Source organism: Protopterus annectens, chromosome 2.part1, assembly GCF_019279795.1.
Source record: "Protopterus annectens isolate FY-2018-M chromosome 2.part1, PAN1.0, whole genome shotgun sequence".
NCBI lineage: Eukaryota > Metazoa > Chordata > Ceratodontiformes > Protopteridae > Protopterus > Protopterus annectens.
Window position 1 is genome coordinate 799,663,203 of NC_056729.1, and position 23,923 is coordinate 799,687,125.

At 37.9% G+C, this 23,923-nt stretch overlaps 1 protein-coding gene across 1 annotated transcript in view; it reads left to right on the plus strand.

The window, feature by feature from the left end:
• The window catches only part of SGCZ (sarcoglycan zeta), a 3,417,736-nt gene that overhangs the window by 2,344,062 nt on the left and 1,049,751 nt on the right, over nt 1–23,923 (plus strand). The window contains exon 6 of the mRNA XM_044062501.1: nt 6,003–6,090. Within this exon, the coding sequence (XP_043918436.1) occupies nt 6,003–6,090 (88 nt within the window). The remainder of the gene's footprint in view (nt 1–6,002; nt 6,091–23,923) is intronic.

Sequence of the window (23,923 nt, forward strand, 5' to 3'; positions counted from 1 at the left end):
GGCAATAGATTAGCAACTCACACAAATATTGTAAAACCAGAGAACGACTAGCCCCTAATGGGTGCTGGTTATGTTGTTGACACAAATGAGAAAACATTTTCCATTTTTTAATATATGATTTTCTAGTAGCAGGCTTTCTAGCCTCCATTACTACCTGCTGCATACCCTCAGTAAATAGGTGCCTAAAAGGATTTAAGACCTTATCAATCAGGCAGTTAATTAAAGACGATTGATGCCAGATTTTATTAAACACCCGTTTTTTTTTTTTTAGTCGATCCAGCCTGTGAGGAAGTTGCAGTAATTGTCCCTGGTCATTTCCAAAAGAAGTGAGTGAACCACAGATGCCTGGGCCACAAGGCAGTTACCACAACGTTCTTGAGGGATTCTGCCTCAAACTTCAGAAGTACCCTGGATATTAGTGGAAAGATGGAAAAGCATACAGGAACATTATTCTGCAAAGAAAAGGCATCTGTTCTCCAGGTCTTCCTGCATGTAGTACTAGAACAGAATCTTGCCAGTTGATTGTTCAGTGAGTTGTCAAGGAAGTTTACTTGATATACTTCCCACAGATGGATCAAATCTTGGAAGACCCCCTGTTCTACTTTCCATTTGTGAGAGTCTGCCTTGGTTCTTTTCAGCTTTTCTGCCACACAGTTTTACTCTGACAGAATGTAGGCTGCCTGTAGATTGTGCCATTAACATAGCTAGTCTGCAAAGGGGGTATGACCTGGTTCACTCTTGTTTGTTGATGTACCATATGACTATGGTATAGTCTGTAACTACTTAAGAGTCTCAGGGACCAAATATGGTTCAGAAAGTTAAGTGTCTTGACCAGGGAAAGCATATCCTTGATATTTGTATGCTTGCATCTGTCCCTGGGGGTTCCACATCCCTTGTATTTTTATCTCTCCTGAAACTACTCCCCAAATTCTGAAGCATCTGTGGTGACTAGCTGCTTTGGAGCAGAGATGTAAAAGAAAAGATCTGGATTTAAGAATATCTATTTTTTTCCACCAAAAGATTTCTCAACCCCAGCATTGGGATTTGAATATATAAAGCATATTGATGCTGGGACCAAAGACATTTCAGATACCACTGTATCTTGCTCATATGGAGTCTTGCCAGGGGTGTTATGAGAGTCAGATGCTATGAGACCCAAAATCCTCGAGTTTTACTTTGCTGTGACAGTCAGAGTGGATAACCTTAGAAACAGATAAATATTTATGTTTCTATTTTCTTCCAGTGGAAGAAATTCTTTATGAACTGAGATGTACAGTTGACACCCCAGGAACACAATCCAGTGTGAAGGAGTCAAGAAAGACTTTTGAATGTTCTCTTGGAATTTCAGCTTGTGTAAGAGATCTCTCATCCAAGGAGAGAGAGAGAGATGCCTATCACTTTGAATAAAATTCTGCAAAGATAACAAAGATATCTAAATATGGAAAAGTGTGTATATGCTGAAGTCTGCAACCAGCTGTTACTGAAAATAGACACTTTGTGAGCACTCTTTGTGCAGTGGATAGTTCAAACGGTAAGGTACAAAACTGATAATGTGATCCAGACACACAAAACCTTAGGAAACGTCTGAAGTCCAGATTAAAAGGGATGTGATGATAAGCATCTTTTAAGTCAGGTGGTACCAGGAAACTTGAAGGTGGAAAAAAAGGTAACAGGTTGTGAAGTGACATCATTTTGAATTTGGGCAGTATCACAAACAGGTTTAGGAAAAAAAGATCTACAATTGTCTGATCATTTTCTTTCTTTGGCACTAGTAACATCCTTGAAAAAAACCCTACCTTATCTTGAAAGGAGCAACTGGATCTATCACTCCTTGGGACAGCATATGATTAAAAACAGGTGGAAACAAAATAGTCTGATCTGCAGGATAAGGAATGACACCCTGGAATGGAGGGGTTTCTTCAACTGCCATGTGTAACCTTGATGAATGATTTTTAGAACCCATTTGTCTAAAATGATCAGTTACCAAAGAGAAATATAGAGATTTCACACTTTCTAAAAAAGTAAAAATGTACCAGGGTGGGAGGGGGCTGTAACAAGGTCTTTTAAATAGTTATTTGGCTGTGTTGGACTATCCTTCATTTTGACAGTTTTGAGACTTCTTTTTAGAACCACCTTGCCATTTCTTCTTCTATGTCTGTTTAACTGAATTTTGTTGAGACTGTTTATTTTGTTCTTTGCAAAATTGGGTAAGGAGATAGAAAATTCCCTGGACAGTTTGGTAAGGGGGGGGGCTGAAAAAATCTTAGAGATTCCCTGGATCATCTTGCCCCTTTCATCACAGTTATTGATCTTCTCTGCAGCAGAGGTCCCAAACATTGAAACTTTATCCAAGAGAGAATTTAAAATCTCATTTTAATATCATCTGGGAAGTTCTGAAAATGCAACCAAGCAGACCTCCTTAAAACAATACCAGTGGCTATACCCCTGCAAGAAGTATGAACAGACTCACACTCAGACTGCAAACAATGAGTAGTGGTCTGTGAAATAGAAAAACCTAAGTTATTTAAAGCATAATTTCCTCACAAGAAAAACTGGTGATAAAGCATTCCTCATAATTTCAAAATTTGTCAGAACAAACTTTAGCATATGTGCCTGACAATTAAAATTTCAGAAAATCAAACTTCCAGAAGTATATCCTTTTCCCCACACCTTTTCTCATACCTATCAATAATTTTCCCATCATAATCAGAAAGCGTAGAATTGGAAATATCAAGTGTTTAGCAGCAGTGGGATCAACTAAAGCTATAATTGCAGCGTAAGTTTTGTGTATAGTTTATAAAGAAATTAAAAGACTGAGGAACTTTATAAAGCCTATTGTTCATTTAGGAGCAGATGGCTATCAGGAAAATTGCAGGCAGCAGCACACACATAACCTCTAAAGCAGACAGAATAGGAGGAATGGGTTTAGGTTCTGGGATATCCTTCAGCTAACAACTCATAGTATTATCTCAGGGACTGAGAAACCACAGTGTTCTCCTATTGCAGACACTGGCACATTCTAGCCATAGTGTCAGAGAAAGAGAACCTCCCACTAAGAAAATGAGGCACTGAGTCTGAATCAGAAATCTGAGCAAAAAAAATGTATCTGTCCCTGGAACTTCCTGTTTAGATCCATAATCATGAATCTTTTCAGGAAAACAGGAATCCTTCTTTCTTTTATGAGAAACTTCTTTAAAAGAAGGATCAATAACCTGAATTAAACCCTGAGCCAGACTTAGTAAATTACTCCTATTCAAAGAAATTTGATGAGGATTAGATGCAGTCTAGGTTTTCTGTTTCTTTTTGACAGGGAAAATTGGGCAAACCATGTTACTACTGACAGCTGCTTCTTTCTCAAAGATGGGTACAGCATTCTGACAAAACAGGGAAGCTTTCCATGTTTCCTGTCCCAGGACCGACAAATGCATATATATTACAAGCAGAAAACTATTATTCAAAGTGGAAAGGGATGATGATGAAACAGAGGGGAAGCTCAAGAAATATAGACAGCCTGGGATTTTGGATGCAGATCCTTAAGGAGATTAAAAATAACCATGCAGCATATTAAATTCATAAAGTAGCAGAAAATATTCTAAGAACTAAGCCAAAATGGGAACAGAGAAAGGAAATTCTGGAAACAGGGATAACTACAATTTAGAGTACAAAGATAAGGCAAGAGGGGTAGAATTTACTGGAGAAAACTGGCAAAGGATCCAAGGTATTGGGAGCAAATAATTAAAGAGGGAAAGTTAAGACTGGCAAGAGGCCAAGGATTCATTTGCACTGCAGGTACTGATTGCCTTTCATATCAGAGTACTGATAAAGAGAAAGAAGTAGGGGGATCCTATGTGAAAGATCAACACTGGTAGAGTTTTTAGTAGTCTTCAGAATGGAATCTGTTGTGAAAAAATGATAATTAATAGGATATATAAAATAATGCATGATAACTATAGGAATCAATCAGAGAAGGTTAGAAAGGATTGGAAAGAGAGATTGGATAATCAATTCACAAATAAACGATAAGAGGATGTAATGTATGGCTCCCAAATATGCACAATAATGTCTAGAGGATTTAAGATCTATGCTTGGAAGTTTGTGCATAATTTTGTATAATGAGATGGCAATTTTAAAAATTCCCTGCAGACTACTCTGTCAGAAGTACTGGGTGAGCAAATTGGTGCTACTAAGGAAATGTGTTTGTTGAGAGTGATACAGGATCAGAATTTCCTAGACACAGTGAGGCCTTGCTGAATCCAATTATGAGCGGACAAGTGATCCGCTGTGGCGACCCCTAACCGGGAAAAAGCCGAAATAAGAAGAAGAAGTAAGGCCTTCCTGAATATAGTTCTCATGGCTGTCAAAAAGACAACTGTTAGAAAACAGAACTCAAAGTCTAAACCATTTGTATTAGAAGTAAATATACTTAAAGAGGAAAACAAAGTAGAAGTGGAATCTTTAGAAATGATTAGAATCAAATTACATAGAAACAAATGGGAATTGTGGTAACAATGCATGCAGAATAATGTTTTAGAGCAGGAAAAAGGTTTTAGGGAATGCTGTAATTGAATGAGCTATGTAATGTCTGACAATGACTGCACACAAGATTATAGGTGATGTATAATGTTTGCAACTGAAAATATGCCAATATAGTTTGTTTTCTTTTCTATAAATGTATGATTGCCTATGTTATAAGCAATAATTTTATAAAGATGTTTCTTGTTAAAAAAAAAATAAATAATATCTCTGTCTTGTCCACTGATGGGACCCCATTTCCCACAGAGGATGTGGCTAACCCCCAGTCCTTAGTGGCTGCAGGTGCTCCATCAGAGGGATATGGGGTAAAAGATGAGTGATCTGAGGTACAACAAATGGCCACAGCAGTATCACCCCACCAGGTCTTAGACAAATTGCTAAACTACTATGGTGGCAAAGGCTGCTTTTTGGAGCTGTTAGAAAGACTGACTGTGGGACAGCTAGTCTGTTCCATAGTCATGCCAGAAATGGTGTCTCTTTCTCCTAAAAGTCAAGCAGCAATTGTTGGTAAACACAACCAGTCTAACAAAAGTTAGATTTTGACAGAAAAAACAAAACAGTAAAAAGCACTTTAAAACACTCTGCCAACCCGAGAAAAAAAGAAAAAAATGCACAATTTCTAGTCAGAAAAAATGCTTCGAGTTACTTTACACTATTTTTAAGCTGACAGAAAAAAACAATTGCTCCACTTAAAAGTATGTTATAGTCTCAAGACAGTCCATTAAAACACAATACTCCAAGCTTTAAAATAAGTTTCCTGAAAAGGAAAGTAATAAAATGTCAACAAAATTAAGAAAATGGAAGATTTTTTTCGCCAAAGGTAACTTATTTAACGAGCAAAGAAGAGCACAAACTGACTGTTGATCCTTGAAATCATCAGCGGAGCACACTTCTCAGTGGCAATGAAGCACTGAAGGGCTCTGTGCACAAACTAGTCTTTTAGTCAGCTCGGTTTCATCTGCTTGACAGTTTGGGTGAGTTTAAGGTACCTCAAAGCTTTGGAAGCTGGAAGGCTGTTATATCCTTCGCAGGATAGAAACCATATAGCTAAGTATACTGCAATAGTGCTCAATATGATGCACCTCAGTGCTTTTGATTAGCTGACCACATCAAACCAGCTTCAGTCAAGTTAGTTTAATTACATTTTTAGTTTTTGTTCATTGAAATTGTCACCCCTGCCTCCCATAAACTGGCAGAGAAGACTTGAGACTCTCTTTTATATGGACTGCTCATGTATCAAGCAAATGAAGTGGCTACAAGTTTATGAATTATTCTTCTCCCAAGGAGATAAAATGTACCCAAATTTTTATGTTTACAGCTGTATTGAAATTGATATGACATTGTATAGACAAGACAGTGAAATTATACGTTTATTTATTTAGAACATGTGGCTGTAAATCGTATGCATGCATTTCTTTTTTTTTTTCAAATGCCAATAATACTTTAATTTTTGTGTTTTTTCCCCTTAGGACAGTCCATTGATATTACAGTCAGACAGAAATGTCACACTTAATGCAAGAAATCATCTTGGGCAGCTAACAGGACAGCTCACAGTAGGTAAGTTAACACTGGATGAGTTTTACTTCCAAGCATAGACAGTTATGCATGCACAAGCCTACACAGACACAGAGGCATGGACACACAGAGACACATACATATGCTTACACACATATGCACAGACACACACACATGCTTAATATATATGTGCGTGTCTGTGTGTGTGTGTGTGTGTGTGTGTGTGTGTGTGTGTGTGTGTGTGTGTGTGTGTGTGTGTGTGTGTGTGCGTGTGTGTGTGTGTGTGTGTGTGTGAGTGTATGTATGTTTATGTGTGTATATGTGTGTGCATAATATACAATTCTATTATATTTGATAAAAGGAAAGCTGCTTGCTAGAAACATTCACAGAATTAAACTGTACAATATTGCTTCAAATAAAGAAGTAGATGTTCTTCTTTATTTGAAGCAATAAAGAAAAAAGAATGTGCTATATTTTAACTTTGTTTTCTAATTAAAAGAAGGAACTTCTTATTTTAAAATTATCTTTATTTCAGATATTGATGAAGTTAAGCAATAAGAGATTGTAATAGTGCATTTCTCTTTGAGCAAATTCACCCTATGTAGTTCACCCATGAAGTTCAGTGTGTTCCATTGCTGTTCTTACTGTATATCTGATATTCAATAATATTGATCACAGTAGAGCTTAGAGGTTATATTTAAATAAAAATATACATCCAAAAAAGGACAAAAGAATTATGCATGTGTAAATGTATCAAGTGAGTGAACCAATAAGAGAATAGATTGAGATAGAAACTATTAAAGTGGCTAAGCACATTAGAGACCAACTATGAAACTTAAACCATATCATGACATTACAAGGAGTTTGGTAGAAAACATCCTCCTCAGAACGGGAAAAAGGAGTTGCCATCCAATAAATAATATCTCTTGTCTCTGAATCCTTTCAGTAATATATTATAAGCAGGAGAAAAGAGAAGGCCATCCTTGATTGAGCATGATACCAGAGGATTTCTAGTGTTTTTTCTTCTGTGTATGTGCAGAAGAAAGCAAAGTCCAAAGCATGTGATATGGCAATTTTGATATAGGAAGGGTCTGTGGAAGATTAAGTAAAATTAACCATGGTAAAAATGAATTATCTCCAAACTGTTTTTCCTAATCGTTCCCATCCCTATCAGCCTGCTGCAGTCCTACAAAATACACTTCTGCAGTTCACCATTTAGACTATATACGCAGAAGACAGGATACCATAAATGTCAACATGACATGTGAAGAGTGAAGGGAGCCATATGTCGTATTTTCTACTTTAAAGTTCCCATGTAGGTCATTGTGAATATCTTTTGTAGAACCATCATCGTTCCCAGTTTGCCTTATTTAGAAGAGAAATCATGTTTCCTAAAGGAGAAGAGAAAAATAATTAACTTCCTTACGTAATCCTCCCAGGAGGAGGAGGAAAGTGTGATGGTATTCAAATGTTATGCTAGTTATATGTCCAGAGTTTTAGCTGGATGTTCTTATATTTCAGGGGCTGATCCTCCTATTTTAAATGTCTGTAGGTTGAGATGCATGCCTTCAGGCTTCCTTTGGATTTTGTTGGACAAAATGCTTTCCTTATTAATTAATCATAGTGAAGAAAGACAAGCAGAACAGATATGGACTCTGTTTCAGTTTAAATGCATATTTTAGTGGCCAAAATTCCTTGCTTATTAATGTTTATGTGTATTAAAAATGTTCATAATGACCAATTATACTTAAAGTTATGCACAAAAATCATACAGTTGGACTTATCCAAATACATCATAATACAAAATATCTGCTTGTAATGGATTAATTCCTTTTATAAACACCAAGTACTTGTTGTATCCATAATGAAAAACAGTAAAAAGAAGGATGGCATTGGCATCCTCTTTGAATATTTCTGGGCCTGGTGAGTGCGATTTGGGTTTTTTAACAGCATACAACATTTGAAAATAAATTAATGGCTATGAACAAGTGGGATAGAAATGATTTAACAGCTTTATAGCAGAATATGTGCCATAACTACAATGCAGGAGATCAGGCTTTGAGTAGTAGGCAAAGTAGCTGTAGAGCTAATTCTGAGAAGTATAACGGAGTGGCCAGTAGAATGGAATACTTTACTGACCAGCAGGCTAGTCTATGGAACTTAATGTGGTGGGGAAACCCGCTGGAAGACAATATGTCATAAGTTGACACTTAAAGCACATCTAGGGAATTATTGTCAGGCCCTGCACAGTTAACATACTGGAACAGATTGCGGAGCAGGGAAAATTTTGAATAAAACTTGGTCATATTTGCAAGAGATGGTCACTAGATGACTGAGTCTTTCATTCCTCTACTGCATCAGTAAGTGTAGTTACCTCACGCTAAGCTCCTTAGGAAAGCAAGATGTTGGATATAATGGATGGGTTATTGTGCACTGCGGGTGGGGAGGGGGAAAAATGGTCATCCTGGGCTGTAAGAGAAAATAACAGATTAATGTATATGAAAATGGACCATGGATCAAACCCATTCAAATAAACCAATCCAATATCCTGGGGCATGTGATTGGTTTATTTGAATGGGTTTGATTGCAATTAATGTGATGACATCATTATATAAATGTTTGACTTGGTTTTTATGTTATGGTCTGATGAAGCACTATCTTGAGTGTGAAAGCGCTTACCACAGTTTTACTTTTATTTGTAATAAAAGTTTTACTAGTCTTATAAGGTTTGTTCAGCCGTGTTTCTGTGAGTTTGCATTTTATTCATGCTTTAATTTTCTTTTGCTTACGGCACAGTTTGATCCGATCGCCGTGGAGTGCTCTGGTGCTGTGTTTTTTATATTTTTATGTTCAAATGAAATAATAAATGAGTTGTGGAAAATGATTTTCATGCTGAACTGTATGCCTGATGTAAAACACTCAATACAATGTTATTAGATTGCAAGACAGTGATATTTTTAATCGCACCATACATAGTTATTTAAAGTTCAAAATTTTAAAAATTACTCAGAAGACTTCTTTTAATGATCTGTGTGACATAATCTGTCTATATACTGTTCTAAGTCATTTTGACTTCTTTGTTTTATTATATTTCCACCTCTGCAGTTATAATGTAACTCTTAATAAACTAGTTGAGTTGCTTGCTAGCTCCTTGTTGAGGGTTATGAAAGAGTCCATCTCATCTTTGGATTATGACACAGATGTTAACATCTTTCAGTACTTCTTGAATAATTATAGTGAATTTTATTGACTACCTTTTCATAGATGAAAGCCAGTTATAATAACAATGTCACAGACATTTTTGTAAACTATAACAATCAGGTGGCTAGTTGTGTCAGATGAGCTATCATCTTTGCAACAAACTATGTATGTGAAATTTATGAAGGATTGCATTATGAAGACATAACATTATTCAAATAGGCAAAATAAAAAGGTTTTTGTTTAGTTTTAATTTTTATTGCATCCTTAGCACATTTAACAAAATGCTAATTCATAATTAGCATGCTAGACTGGTATTGTATGCAGGCAGATAATCAACATTTTTGTTAGGCACTGTATGTTATAAAGAAATTTTCAGTGAAAACAAAATGCACAGAAATGACATATAAACAAAGAGCATTTTTGAAAAGAATTTTGTGCTTAAAATGTATAGTTGTTTGAAATCCTATTTTTTGCAATTAACAGTATAGATCATGCCAATGACAATTTTGATTATAACATTCCATTGCAGTGCTGGTGTATGACATTTTGATACATATTGAGAAAGTATAGAGACAGGAAGACAACTGAAGAAAAGCAAAATAGTTAACAGTCTTTGTTGAATTTGTGCTTGTTTAACTTACAATTCTATTGTGATAATTCACACAGAGTAAGGAAACTGGAAAAATTATATCCTCCAAAATACATTGGAATCATTGTTTTTTTTTCATTACCATTAGATAAAAAATTCAAAATGTATTGAAATAATAGTTGCATTCATTAGCTCTAGAGATTAGTTTGTCTTTACTTGTCAATGATAGTAACCTATTTACTTGTGTTCATATAAATAAATATGCATTTAAAATGTGCATAACATTGAAAAAGAACATTGTCTTCTGATGAAATCTTGTAATATGTACTATTAGCAAAGACCATAATGCAAGAAAATGTTTGGCATCTTATGAATGCGATCTAACCAGAGCTATTCATGTGCCAGCTAGATGTAGATTTTACCTTATAATGCAGTGTTAACAGTTACTGATTGTGAAGTCAGTAGGTATATATGTTCTGACATTCTTGTTGAAGGAAGATTGACATTAAACCAATTTTAGACATGTTTAGGATAACGGTCTTGAATGTTGCATCTGAGGTGTAAGAGTACAATAGCAAACTGTTGTTTTCAAGGCTTTCATTTGAACAAGGATTACATTGAGAATACTAAGAAAAATGAAATGCATTTTTAACAGAGAAAAATAGATGAAGGAGAAATTGAAGTTAACATGCATTTTTTTTTCTTTCTTTTTTTCCCTTGAGCAAACTATGCAAGTAAAAAATGAAATCAGGAAATTATTTTAGAATAGAGAGACATTTAAAGGATCACAAAGTCTCAGCATACGGATTGCCTGAAAATAGCTCAAGGGCAATAAGACAGCAAAATGTAAAAAAAAAATGTGCATATTTAAAATTATTCCTTTTTCAAAGAAACTCATAAATGTGTTAAAATTTATAAATACTTACATGCAGTTTCAAAGAGTTATAATGCAGCAAGTAAAACCATTTAGAGAACATTAAAGCTCCTACATTCAAGAATGACTTTTGCTGTGAAGGCAAGTGCCCTTGCTAAAGACTAACCTTTAGGACTGAAATATACCATGTGTACAAGGAACAGAAGGCATTTAACCATCATTTCTAGAAACCACTTTTCTTGATGACATATAAATATACACAAAGTATAAATTCAGTTTTATGTGGTTATGAGTATGCCCTGTTTTCCTAGTTTCCACAAAGTCATTTAAGCACATAATTGCAGTACCTGACATTGAAATTGCTTTTATACTTTTAAAAAACGTCTCCAAAGCCAACTTCATGCTACCCAAGTCAGAAGGGACAAACATCATGACGCCCATGCAGACGTGAGTTGAAAGTTTAACTACTGAATCCTACACTAAGGCACTGAACGAGCACATCCACTCGTGCATGAATCCTGCCATCCCAAATAGAACCAAGATGCTCTCCTCCAAAAAAAGGAAGCCAATCTGGTGGTCCCCTGCCATAAGCAAACTATACAACAGAAGGAAGAAACTGTTGCAGAAAGGAGGAAAATCCCAGGATGCAAAAATCTCCCTTACCAGCCTCAGTAAGAAGCTGAGATCCCTCATAAAATCCTCCAAAGCTAGTTACAAAAATAAAATTGCCAAAGATTCCAACGACAACTAAAAGGCATTCTATACTTATGTCAAGAATCTAAATGGCAATGCTCAGATCTGCTCTGAGCTACAACAGAATGGCATTAAATATACTGTTCCCAAGGAAATTGCCAATATCCTGGCAGATATATTTAGTGCTAACTTCACCCCCTCTCACCCCCTAAAGGGCCCATCTCAATACCAAAAGATTGCCAAATTCTGGTATTCATAGCCACACAGGTAGAAACTGCACTCTCCAAAGCTAAGAATACAGCATCCATGGGAGCAGATGACATCCCGGGCTATGTACTACATGAACTACAAAATTAACTGTCACCTCACCTAAGTGTCATGTTTAATCATAGCCTCACTTCAGGCTTCATGCCCACTGAATGGCGCACAGCTACAGTTATCCCACTCCACAAGGGGCGGATCCACCTTGGATCCCAGGAACTACTGTCCTATTAGTCTGACGAGCCTGATCTGCAAGGGCATGGAACGCATTATCGTGGAACTTATTAAAAAAGACATTGGCAACATTCAAACACTGGACCCCACCCAGTTTGGGTTTGTGAAGGGCCAATCTTGTCTTCTGAACCTGATTAAGTTCCTCAAATCAGTCTCCAGAGCTGTGGACAAGGGTAAAGCAGTCCACACAGTCTATCTGGGCCTTGCCAAGGCTTTTGACACCATCCCCCACTCTGGAATCATAGCTAAACTTACTAAGCTGGACATAAATCCCTACATCACTTGATGGGTTGCCAACTGGCTTACTGACAGAACCCAGACTGTAAAAGTAGCCAACTCCAAATTCAGCTCCAGAACAAGGGTTCAGTCCTGGGACCGCTCTTGTTTGGCATCTACTTCTCTGAAGTACAGGCCAGCACTAAGGGACTCTGGCTAACAAAGTTCGCAGATTACTGCAAACTGGGAGCCATTATTGAATCCCAAATGATGTGGATATTCTACAAAAGGGCCTTACAGAAACAGATGCTTGATGCCAGAGCCATGGGCTCAAGCTTAATGCCAAGAAATATATAGTTATCCCCTTTGGGAAAAACATGTACCCATGAATTACCACATAGGAGGCAGTACACTAAACTCTGAAAGTGTGATGAAAGATTTAGGGACACAGGTGGACAGTGGTCTCACCTTTGATAACCATATTGCCACAACAATCAGGAAATCCTTCTGTGTGGCACACCTCATCAATAAGGGCTTTATATCCAGAAAAAAGGAGGTCATTGTCCCACTGTACTCATCCCTCATTAGACCCATTATAGAGTACAATGCCCCATTTGGTATGTACCTCAGAAGACATCTGCAACAGCTGGGAAGGCCACAGAAATACCTCACTAAAAGAATGAAAGTTCTAAAGCAGATGCCCTATGCTGACCATCTAAAAAAACGCCAGCTATACTCTGTGGCATATTGTCTACTCAGAGGTGATCTCTGCTTAACATACAAGGCCATGTCAAACCCTGAGCTGTTGGACATGCTCCACTTAAAGAAATCCCAATCAATCAGAACCACACGCTCCAGGGATCGAAACTTTGTCATCACAATGAACAAAACTTGCTGTAGGGATAGGTTCCTGACCCAGAGACTCCCCATACTCTGAAACAGACTGTTCATACATGTCAAGCAGAGCACCTCCGTAGCCCTCTTTAAAAGGAACCTTGATGATTGGATGGGAGATAGGAAATTCACCCTGGGGATCACGTCAGTCGCCCTGCTAGACAGGGGTCCAGGGAAGTAAATATTGTGAGAAGAAATATCCAGGGAATTGTTATGGCTAGGCTTGTATAGGCCCTAGGGCCGATAGCCTAGTACCAGCCTATGAACCTATGAACCTATACACAGCAATGGCTTGCTTAAATACCTTTTTCTTTACATATCCTAAAGGCAGCAAGCAGCAATTGGAATAAATGCAACGTATTAGAGCACCTGTCTAGCTTATAGTACACAGAGAGATATAATGCAGTGATGTGTCATCCATTGAACTTAACTCAACATATCTAATATAGTTTTAAATAATATGGAATTCAACACAAAATGTAGTTCTGCAACTTACACTACCAAAGTGTTATCCCAGTGGTGTAGCTAGAGTCTGTGTCACCTGCTGCTGTATTTGAGATTGCCACCCCTCTCTCTCACAAAATAATAGTCAAATGGTGACCGCTATACACAGCCCCTCCCCCCAGCAGCCATTCCATTGTCCCATTACTTGGCTATTTCTCCCCATTTATCATAACCACTGTAATTTGCATACTGATTTATGCTTTACTTCTACAATGATTATTTGGATTTCATTTGAAACTTTTATTTTAAATTTTATAGCACAGACATTGATAGACATCTACTAAACAAAGCAATATAGTCTCACAATTTAGCATTAAAATGGCTCTGCCCTTGAAACTTACATTCATTGAAACAGCATTGAAACCCACATGCAAAGAAAATGCATCTGGCCAGTGGCAGATAAAGTTTATCTTTGCGTTTTCAAATCATAGGCTCCTTGCACAAATTTAAGACCATGCAAACATACATGTGTTCTTTGATTCACCACCCTGATTGTATTAAATTATATTCCTTGTATAATACAGCACACTTGTTAGAGCATGTTTTAACTTTATTGTTTTGAACATTTTTCCAGTAAGCAATGAAACAAAATGTATGAATCGACAATGACAAAACTGTCCAATTCAGAACCTCTCCATCATAAAAGTCTACTCAAACTTCTGTCATTACAATCCACCCAGTATCAATAAATATGCACAATCTCTGCAGAAGTAAAAGTCATCTAAATAATTCCACATAAAAGAGCTCTGTAACTAATGAAAAGGCTGCTGCTAGCAAATAACTTTATATTTCATTGTTTTATCTACAAATAGTGCCTGTTGCCCTTAAAGAACAAATTGCCTATGTTAAATAAAAAAAAAAAATGATAAGCTAGTAATATTGCAATGTGAAGGAATGGCAAACTGATAATAGGTTCATAGTAACTAGGTATCTCCTCCAAAGGAGGACATTCACAGGACTGCAGCATCCACCTCCTTTAAAGTACAACACAGTACTGTATTGTGTCTATATTACCCAATCAAATGTTTAGATTAGTGAATACCTAAACGTAGAACTGGTAATACTGAAAAATTAAAACACTGAATGGCCGATTTAACATAGGGAATGAATACCCTCGGCTGCAAAAAAAAAATTAAACCAAAATGAAGAGGGGGGCTTTGCCCCACACCACCCCGATGTGGGGGAGACTGTGTCCCACACCCCCCTAACTAAATATACCAACTGTGAGATCACTCTACAGTGGGGAAAGGGGCATAACATGCCATCATATGCAATATTCTTGTGTTACACTTGAAAAAATTATTGGGTTATTCCTCATAAAAAGAGTAACTTTAGACCTAACTCTGCTATTCTGCTACTCAATCCTTACATTTAATGTTTTTTGTATATAACAAGTATCACCCAAACAAAGAATAATAGGTCAGCACTACACTATGTACTCCTGCAGTGCTGGATCCCTTCATATAGAAACATGGCACTTAAAATTCTAAACTTCAGGGTATTTTTTTAAACAACCTCCTGCATTGAAGACTAGCCCCTGTCCTGCTAAATTAGAAATCCTACTGACTGTTAGCCTTTAAAGTCCTGTTATTCTACCATACCACTTTGTTATGTACTACACACACACTTCAACATTCATTAAAATTCAGTATCCTGTTTATTACGGAGTTATCTTCATAAAGAGCATTCACCTGCCTTTGTTTTTTTTTCTTTATTCTCTGTTACTTCTCTCACTGCAGCATTCTTTTTTATAATCTGCACAATCTACACAAATATATGTCTTACTGTTTTTCATGTGTTACTCATTTGTTTTGTTGTATAACTCGTGTATCTTTTTATGCACTGTCAGTTCAGTAATTTCCATAAATCAAGTTAAACAAACATATTTGAGTTCACATTGCAAATCCTAGTGCGTTTTATAACCAGTGTCTAATGCAGATGGTTGGTTTACTGAAATGTTGAATTGTGACATATTATTTTCTGTACTTTTGCTTTTTCCAAAGGCAGTGGACAAAAAAATGTGCTAAGACCAGCTCACTTACTTTATGACAACATAAAATAAGAATAAATAAACAAACAAATAATCAGCTACGTAATGTCAAATGTTTGCTGTGAACGTTATATGTAGCCAAACCTACAACAGTACATTATAAAAACAACTAGCAACCGCAAATCATGTACACAAATCAAGAACTCCTAAAAAGGAACAATAACAGGAAATGATGCCCAAGAATACTTTATTACCTCAGCATTTTCATCCTGAAATGACAAAGAACTTCATCAGAGTAAATACATGCACAGCAAATCATACGTAAATATTGCACTAAATAAAGTGTTTAACTAATAATTCATGTCCTTAAAACAAAATGTTTCCAATAAACAGTTAATGCTGGAATGCCCTTAAAGAAAAATAATAATACATTATCAGTTGAAAAATTCATAGAATGAAACACATAAATACATAATAAAATATATAAACATGAAATGGGAAAAATCTTAGAAATATTTCTATATAATATAGTAAAATTTAAAAAAAACTATTCATTCAATTCCCTTAACATAAGCACACTAGCCACTGAAATGTGTTTGTTTAAACCAAAGCCCTTTCAAGCATTGAGTCTCAATTACCAAAGAAGCTCCTCATATTCTGGCAAGGGTTCAACATCACCACCTCTCACTAATTGCTCCATTCTTTCATTAATAAAGATCAAAAACCTCCTAAAATTCACACAAACCACAGAATGTTGAAACAGAGCATTGCTTGTTTTTTTTTTTCTTTTCCTTTTTATGTCAATAAGATGTTCATAAATTCTGTTAAAATGCCTCCTATTATCTTTTCCCACATAGAAGGCAAGACAAGAGGGGCAGACAACAAAATACACTGCCTGCATTGTGTCACAATTACACTGACCTGGGCATGGGAGAGAGCTATTAAACCCCTCAAGCCCCACATATCAACCATCATTAATATATTTACAATGCTTGCACCTACTACATTTACACATAGGTTCATAGGTTCATAGGAGATTATCAGGCTAAAGGTTTAAGACCCCTTACAAGCCTAGCCAATATAATTCAATTTTACCCAATATATGGCCCCTAGGGGCAACAGAATGCCTGGGATTTTTGGCTATGCATTGAGTATCTTACAGACTACCCCATTCCACAAGGGAAATAGTCAATACCCCAGGTATGAAGTTGTGATTCAGCATACATTGATTTAAACTGCTTTTGGAAAGGGCCAGGGAAGGGCTCTGCTTAATGTGAATAGGAAGCCTGTTCCAAAGAAGGGGCAATCTAAGACACATATCTGTCTCTCCAGCATGTTTTGTTTGAGTCGCTGACTAAGTTTAGATCTCTAGATCTGGTGGCCCTCATGCTTTTTGGCTTGCAGATGTGTACCAATTCCATCAGGGCTGGATTTGTTAAGTTCCCTGTTGGTCAGCCATAAGTCAACCCTTAATAATAGGTTGGAAACAGAGTAAAGGATATGGCTTTTAGTCTATCTGCATAAGACATGTTTACACCCTGTATTTTTTTTTTTTGTGAGGAACCTCTGAGGACACTCCAGCTAAGTGCCTAGTCAAGTACATGCCAAATGGTGCATTGTACTTGATTATTGATCGAATGAGGGCTGAGTACAGCAGGACAATAATTTCCTTGAATCTGGATGTATAGCTTTGTTTATAAGTTGTGCCACATAAAAGGACTTCCTCACCACTTGGACATATGGTGGTCAAAGTTCAGGCTATTATTCATAGGGGTGTGCTATATATGTTGCAATTAGCAGGAGTATTTGACTTCTGAAATGGCTTTATCATTTAGTTTTAGGCCATTGCTCTGTCAGCAATCATTTGTCTAATCCAAACCCACCAGAAGGTTATCTACATCACTGGGGGATTCAGTGATTACTCCCCAGTTTGCACTCATCGACAAACTTTGTCATCTAGAGGAATTCCACATTAGCCTTGAATTCAGAGAAGTATATTCTGAACAGGACTGATCCTAGCACTCAGCCCTGTGGCACACCACTAGCTAATGGCCCCTTTCTGTATCCAGATTCAACCACTTTAACCACATGTGTGTTGTCTGTGATCCATCTGTCTATCCATCTGGTGATGTAGGAATTTATGGCCAGTTTTGGGAATTTATTTATAATATCTGAGTAGAACTCAACTGAAGCAAACAGTGCAGCAACCATAAAAGTTCAACTAGGAAAGAAAAAGCAGCAAATGCACTGTGTGCAAAATTCCGTCTCTGTGTCTTGGGAATTCACCTCTATTCAACGCTCATCACAGTCCACAACACCTTTCTGAGGAAGCTTGTTTTATTCATGTGAAAGTGCTTAACCATTCTTTGTTTGTTGGCATTACAATAAACTTTTGTTCACTTCTACTTGGTTTCATTGAAGGTGTTGTGGACTGTTATGAGCGTTGAATAGAGGTGAATTCCCAAGACACAGAGACGGAATTTTGCACACAGTGCATTTGCTGCTTTTTCTTTTCTAGTTGAACTTTTATAATATCTGAGTAGGAAATTGTGTCAAAATAGGCAGAATGTATTGTTTTACTCTCATCCATGGCCTTAGTGACTTTCTCAATGACATCTAGCAGGTTCAGTAGGCATGACCTGCCCTGACATGCTAGGTACAAGGGGTTTACTTCACCCTGTCAAAGGCCGACAATATCGAAGCTGATATTGTCGGCACCCAAATGTTGAAAGCGAAAGTCATCATGCGTGTAAATGGAAATCTCCGTAAGGGAAGATTTCCATTTACTGCAATGTAGTCAAATTTCAGAGTTGGTATATTTAAGTAGCGAGGGGGGGGGGGGTGCATAGAGCAATTTGTTTTGTGTTTGGATGTTTTTTCTTTTTTGTGTGTGTGCTCGATGTTCGGGGGTTTCGACATTTTCATGTTGATTATTATGCTGTCGTCAGTTTGAGTTTTCGACAGCGTAATATAAACGCGGTACCAATATTTTGAAGTTGCTATGTCATTACTTATTGGGTCACTGCTTATCCTTTCCATGGCCTAATTAGACTAGTCAAACTTATGGGTCTATAATTCCATGGGTGAGTAGATGGTTCCCCTTTATACAGAGGGATGACTGTTGCTGTCCTCCACTCTGTCGGCCAAAGCCAGTCTGGAGGCTGTGGTTAAAAAGAGATCCTACTGGGCCTGATAAGTCCTGATTTAAGCTGTTTAAGAGTCAACCTGGTGTATCATCAGGCCCTGTTGAAGCTGTGTTTTGCCTTTAGAGCATGCAGTACCAACCTGTTCATTGGTGATTATTGATGGTGGAGTGGTGAATGGTATTTCTTTTCTTGGGGGAGAAGTGGGGGTGATGGGTAGACCTTAATTTCTTAGCCAGCAGATTTGCTATATCTTCTGGCTGAGTATAGGTAATGCAATCTACAACTACTGCTACACATTATGGACATAACTGAAAAATGCCTTATGGTTATCCGTAGCTTTGGAGGCTATTTTTCCTCAAAGCCTGTTTTCAGACACTTTGCTAGTTCCCTAATTTGCTTGTTTAGACTAGCGAGAAACTTTTTGCTCTGTTGTGGATATTCCCTCTTTCTTCTCAACAGGATTTTCTTTCTTTTATTATATAACCTATTAATACCAGAGGTCCACCAGGGTGCCTTGTTTCTATGGTTTGACATGGGTTTATTTCGGTGTGGTACTACCATTTCTATTCAGTTGTTTATACAGTCATACAGGGCTTTTGTGTATGCTTCTGCAAAAGTTTCTGTGTTTTCTGGATTTGGGGAGCTTTGAAACTAATAATTTACCTTAGAGAAGATCTTAAAAGTGTTTGAGGTTAGGTGGGGGGATTAGTTTTACCTTTACTTCAAGGGAGACTGCTTTGTGAACCGATAATGCCAGTGAGGACATCACACTTGGGGAGTTTCAGCATTCTACCATATTTGCCGTAACAGAGCTAGGATTTTTCCCTTAGTGGGAGTGCAGACTAGCTGCTACAGGCCATATGAATTTACTTGGAAAAAATCTTTAGGCCCACATGTTAGTTGCTATGTATGCCTCCCAATTAATAAAGGGATATTTAAAATCACCCATGAGTAGGTATTGGGCTGGATGGTGAGTGACTCTAATAACTTCAGGTATGATGTATGGGTTTCCTTATCCATGGCTGGGGACCTCTAACTAGGAACAATATGGTAATGGATTTTTCCCATGGCTAGTTGGACATGGAGTAGCTCAAGTATCTCCTATTGTTTGACCAGCCTTGAGGTGTGATTATCTTGTATGCAGATAGCTAGACCTCTGTGTTTTGCTTTTTCATGTTCAGTGGATGGTTGGTATGTCGACATTCTCTGGATTGAGGAGAGATTCCAGGGAGTTTCCTGTTGAGACTCCTAACATTGAGCAGTAACATGTTTAGCTTGCAATGAGTAGCTTTTGTAGTGTTGAAAGGTTTGTCTGTTTGACGATGCCTAAAAAAAGCAGCATAGGGGTGGATAATGTTTAGGCCAATATCCAAAACCCTAGAGGTGACAAGTGAAGAACATCCTGGCAAAGCAGCATGGCCTGTCATGTATACCCTCCCAGCCTGACAAGTACTGGACCCCTTTGGAATGACACCAGTAGCTAAGACAATTGTTAAAGCTGATCATTTTCTTATGGCATTATGGCATCATCCTTGGAGAAGGTAGAATGTTGCTGTTAGGCTTTTAGCTTCCTATTACACATATTCTGACAGCTCAATCATGCATCTCTTTATATAGTCCAAGGAGGTATGTCTCAGTTCATTCACACCCACATGGACTATGACTGAGTCATACTGATACTTAGGGATACATGACCTGAGTGTTTGCGTGATCTGGTGAATCCTGGCCCCTGACAGACAACTGACTGTAACCTTCCCCTTATCCAGCCTGGTAAGAAGGACATCAGTGTGTCTCAGAATGTAGTCTCTTATGACCAGAATTTTGGGTTGTGGAGTGTTTTGCCTTATGAACTTGGTAGTTGAGACACAATGAGATGTGGCTTTATGTGTTGTGATGGGAAATATCTTGTGTGTGTGCATGTGGAGTTTCTAAGGACAGCACCTGAAAGGCTTTTGAGGTTTGGGTAAGTTATATGTGAACATCTCTGCATACGTGGGTCTATCTATGTATGTGGTCCTTTCTGGGTGGAGAAATTGATGTGTGTGAGTCACTGACAAACTGTTGCTTTTTGTGTCTGTATGTGAGAGTCTAGCCTCCAGTGTCAATGTGTAACTACAATTCTCACATACTTTATTTGTCAGTTTGAGAATAAAGTGTTTGTCAGTGTACATAAGGCAATTGTTACATTGCCTCAGCCTACCCGTGTCCACCAAGCTGGATGCAGAGATAGGTGGAAGGTGCCCATCCATGGCTACAGGTTCTAATGTGTATGTGAAAGGATGAAACATGACCATAGCATGAAACATGACCTGTTACACCCTTTGGAATTGCCATTTAACTGTAGGCTCCAAGCAGGCTTCATGCCTTATGGATGGCGAACAAAAACAGTTTTCATTCTGCACAAAGTTGAGTTATATACAGACCCTGGAAACTACAGACACATAACTCTCACTAGTCTCATATGCAAAGCCATAGAAAGAGATATCGTGGAAATGATCAATAGTGACATAGGAAATCTCGAGACATGGACCCAACCCAGCTTGACTTCATCAAGGGCAGGTCATACCTACTCAACCTGTTAGACTTCTTTGAGAAGGTTGCCAAAGCAATGGATGAGTGCAAAATTGTTCACATTGCTTACCTTGACCTGGCCAAGATGTTTGACACAATACCCACTCAGACATTACTGACAACCTTAAGAGGTTAGGCATAAACCCTTATGTCACCCAGAGGATAGCCAGCTGGCTCACAGACAGGACCCAGGAAATTAAAATTGGGGAGTCCACCTCTACAATGAGGCCAGTGACAAGTGAAGTTCCTCATGGATTGGTCCTGTGATTGCTCCTTTTTAGCATTTACCTCTTTGAAGTCAAGGCCAATGTCAGTGGACTCTGTCTGACTAAATTTGCAGATGATTGCAAATTAGGAGCTGTCATTGAATCACACATTGACACAAATGTTCTCCAAGAAGGGCTTACACAGACAAACAACTGGTGTCAGAGCTATGGACTAAAACTAAACACCAAAAAATGCATAATAGTATCCCTCAGAAAGTCATCCACCCCTGGTAACTATCTTATTGACAACACATCTCTAACAGTTGGCCCAGTAGTCAAGGACATGGGGACACACATAGGCAGTAACCTAGCCTTTGACTGTCACATGTGTACAGTACTGAGGCAATCATTCTATGTTGTGCAACTTATAAACAAAGGTATGGCATCTAGGTCCAAGGAAGTCATTGCTCTGCTGTATTCAGCATTCATCAGACCTATCACTTAGTAAAGTGCCCTTTGGCATGTGCCTAACCAGGCATATCCAACAATTGAAACATTCACAGGGGTTCCTCACTAAAATATTACAGAGGGTGAGTAACGTATGCAGACTGCTTCAAGGACCTTTTCCTGTATTCTCTCTTCTACTGGCTGTTGAGGGGAGATCTATGCCTGGCATGTAAGTAATTATCAGTCCCCAATCTGATGGACATCCTGCATATCTGTAAAACAAACAGCACCAAAATTACACTTTCAAAACACTTACACTTGCCTGTGATATAAATAGAATATACTGGAGAGACAGGTATATATCCCATAGACTACCCCTTCTCTGGAATAGGCTTCCATCCATGTAAAGCAGAGTTCCTCCCTAACCCAATTGAAGTGTAACTTGAACAATTGGATGGGGAATAGGAAGTTCAACCCTGTTTTGGTACTTATGTCTCTAATGGATATAGACAGCTTGTAAATCTCTCAGGTCCCTGCTAGAAAATTGTTTTTACCACCCACATCCCTGCTTATACTTATCAAGGGTACCAGAACTTGTCAGAGATTTGTGATGCATGGCTAAGTTTAAAAAGATCCTTGTGGCCGTTAGCCTAGTGAACACATATGAACCTATGAACATATAAGGAGTGGAGGGTGTTTGCAACCAGATGAGGGAAGGGTGCTTACTTGGTGTAATCTGCAACTACCTTAACCAGCGATGCTGCCCACCACCAAACCGTATGCTTTCTAAACAGCAATAGTCCTGGGTGCAATAATAATGTAAGATAGAGCTAAGCAGTCCTAACTAAATGAGTAAGTGCTGCTCATCATGTAAATGTGTTGTCCCACAAGTAACATGGGACTGAAATTCTCAGGTGGTTTTTATGGGGAAATTTCAACGTCTGGTGATTGTGTGTATACAAGGCATCAGTAACTGCCACTGTGTTGAAAGCAACTTCTTGCAAATGTGAGGCTTATATACAATCAGATAAAAGCATGTTTTACACTAACTATGTTCTAAGGCCAATCAGGTAAGCATACAGTGAGCTTCCATCAAGCATTTCCCATCTCAGATTGGTGAAATCAACACTTCCTGCAACAAGAGTGTAGACCTCATCCTTCTTAATGTAAAGTAACTGGTTTGGAGCCCACGTGTTAAGGAACCTCAAACAGATGCCTAATACCAACTAGGAAATACTAGATGCAATGTATTTCATTGCAGAACAGCAGCTCTTACTCCAGTTTGAAAAAGCAAATTTAAACTTTAAAGTGCAAAAAACAATGAATAGCACAGTAAACTTTAAGAACATAATGAAAATAAGCAATGTTTCCAGATGTTTTTGTCTGTACAGGACACTGGCACAGTGAGCAGCTGCAAACAAATGTGCCAAATTTATACCAGCAAAGTGCTTCTCTGGCTTACCCTAAACAAGCTTAAACTGTTTATTTAGCTGTTTGCTGCATTATTTCAATATCTGCACTTAAAGTTACTTTTTAGTCGAATTTGATCGAAAGTTTGTTTGTTTGTTTGTTTAATTTAACTGCTGAGGCTGCCCACTAAAGTGTGCTAGCTTGTGTAACTGATTTATTACTATTTCTGCATTTTCTGAGTGTTTCTATCTAAAAACAAAAAAAAAAAACAAAGAAAAAAATTATTGTTTTCCCACCTCTCCTCGACTAGTTTAGACCAGTTTACAGGCATTGCTGTATTCTGGGCTGTGGTGTAGTTCCTGTGTTGTCCATTACCTTACTTGGATAGAAGGAAGTTTCTTTGCTCACCAGTGGGAGTGGGGAGCCTTGAGCAGCCTACCTGTCCCTGTAGGAAGTGACCTCAGCACAAGAGCTGTAGTAATTGGTTGTTTTGGACCATTTCTAGCTCTTTTGAAGTTCCCTGTTTAAAATCCGCCTCTGGGCGTTTTTTTCTGGCTATACTGCTCAGACAAGCTCCTCGTGGTCCTGCAGAGTGGTCCTAGCTACAGAGAACTCAGAAAAGTGACTACTTTCTGGATT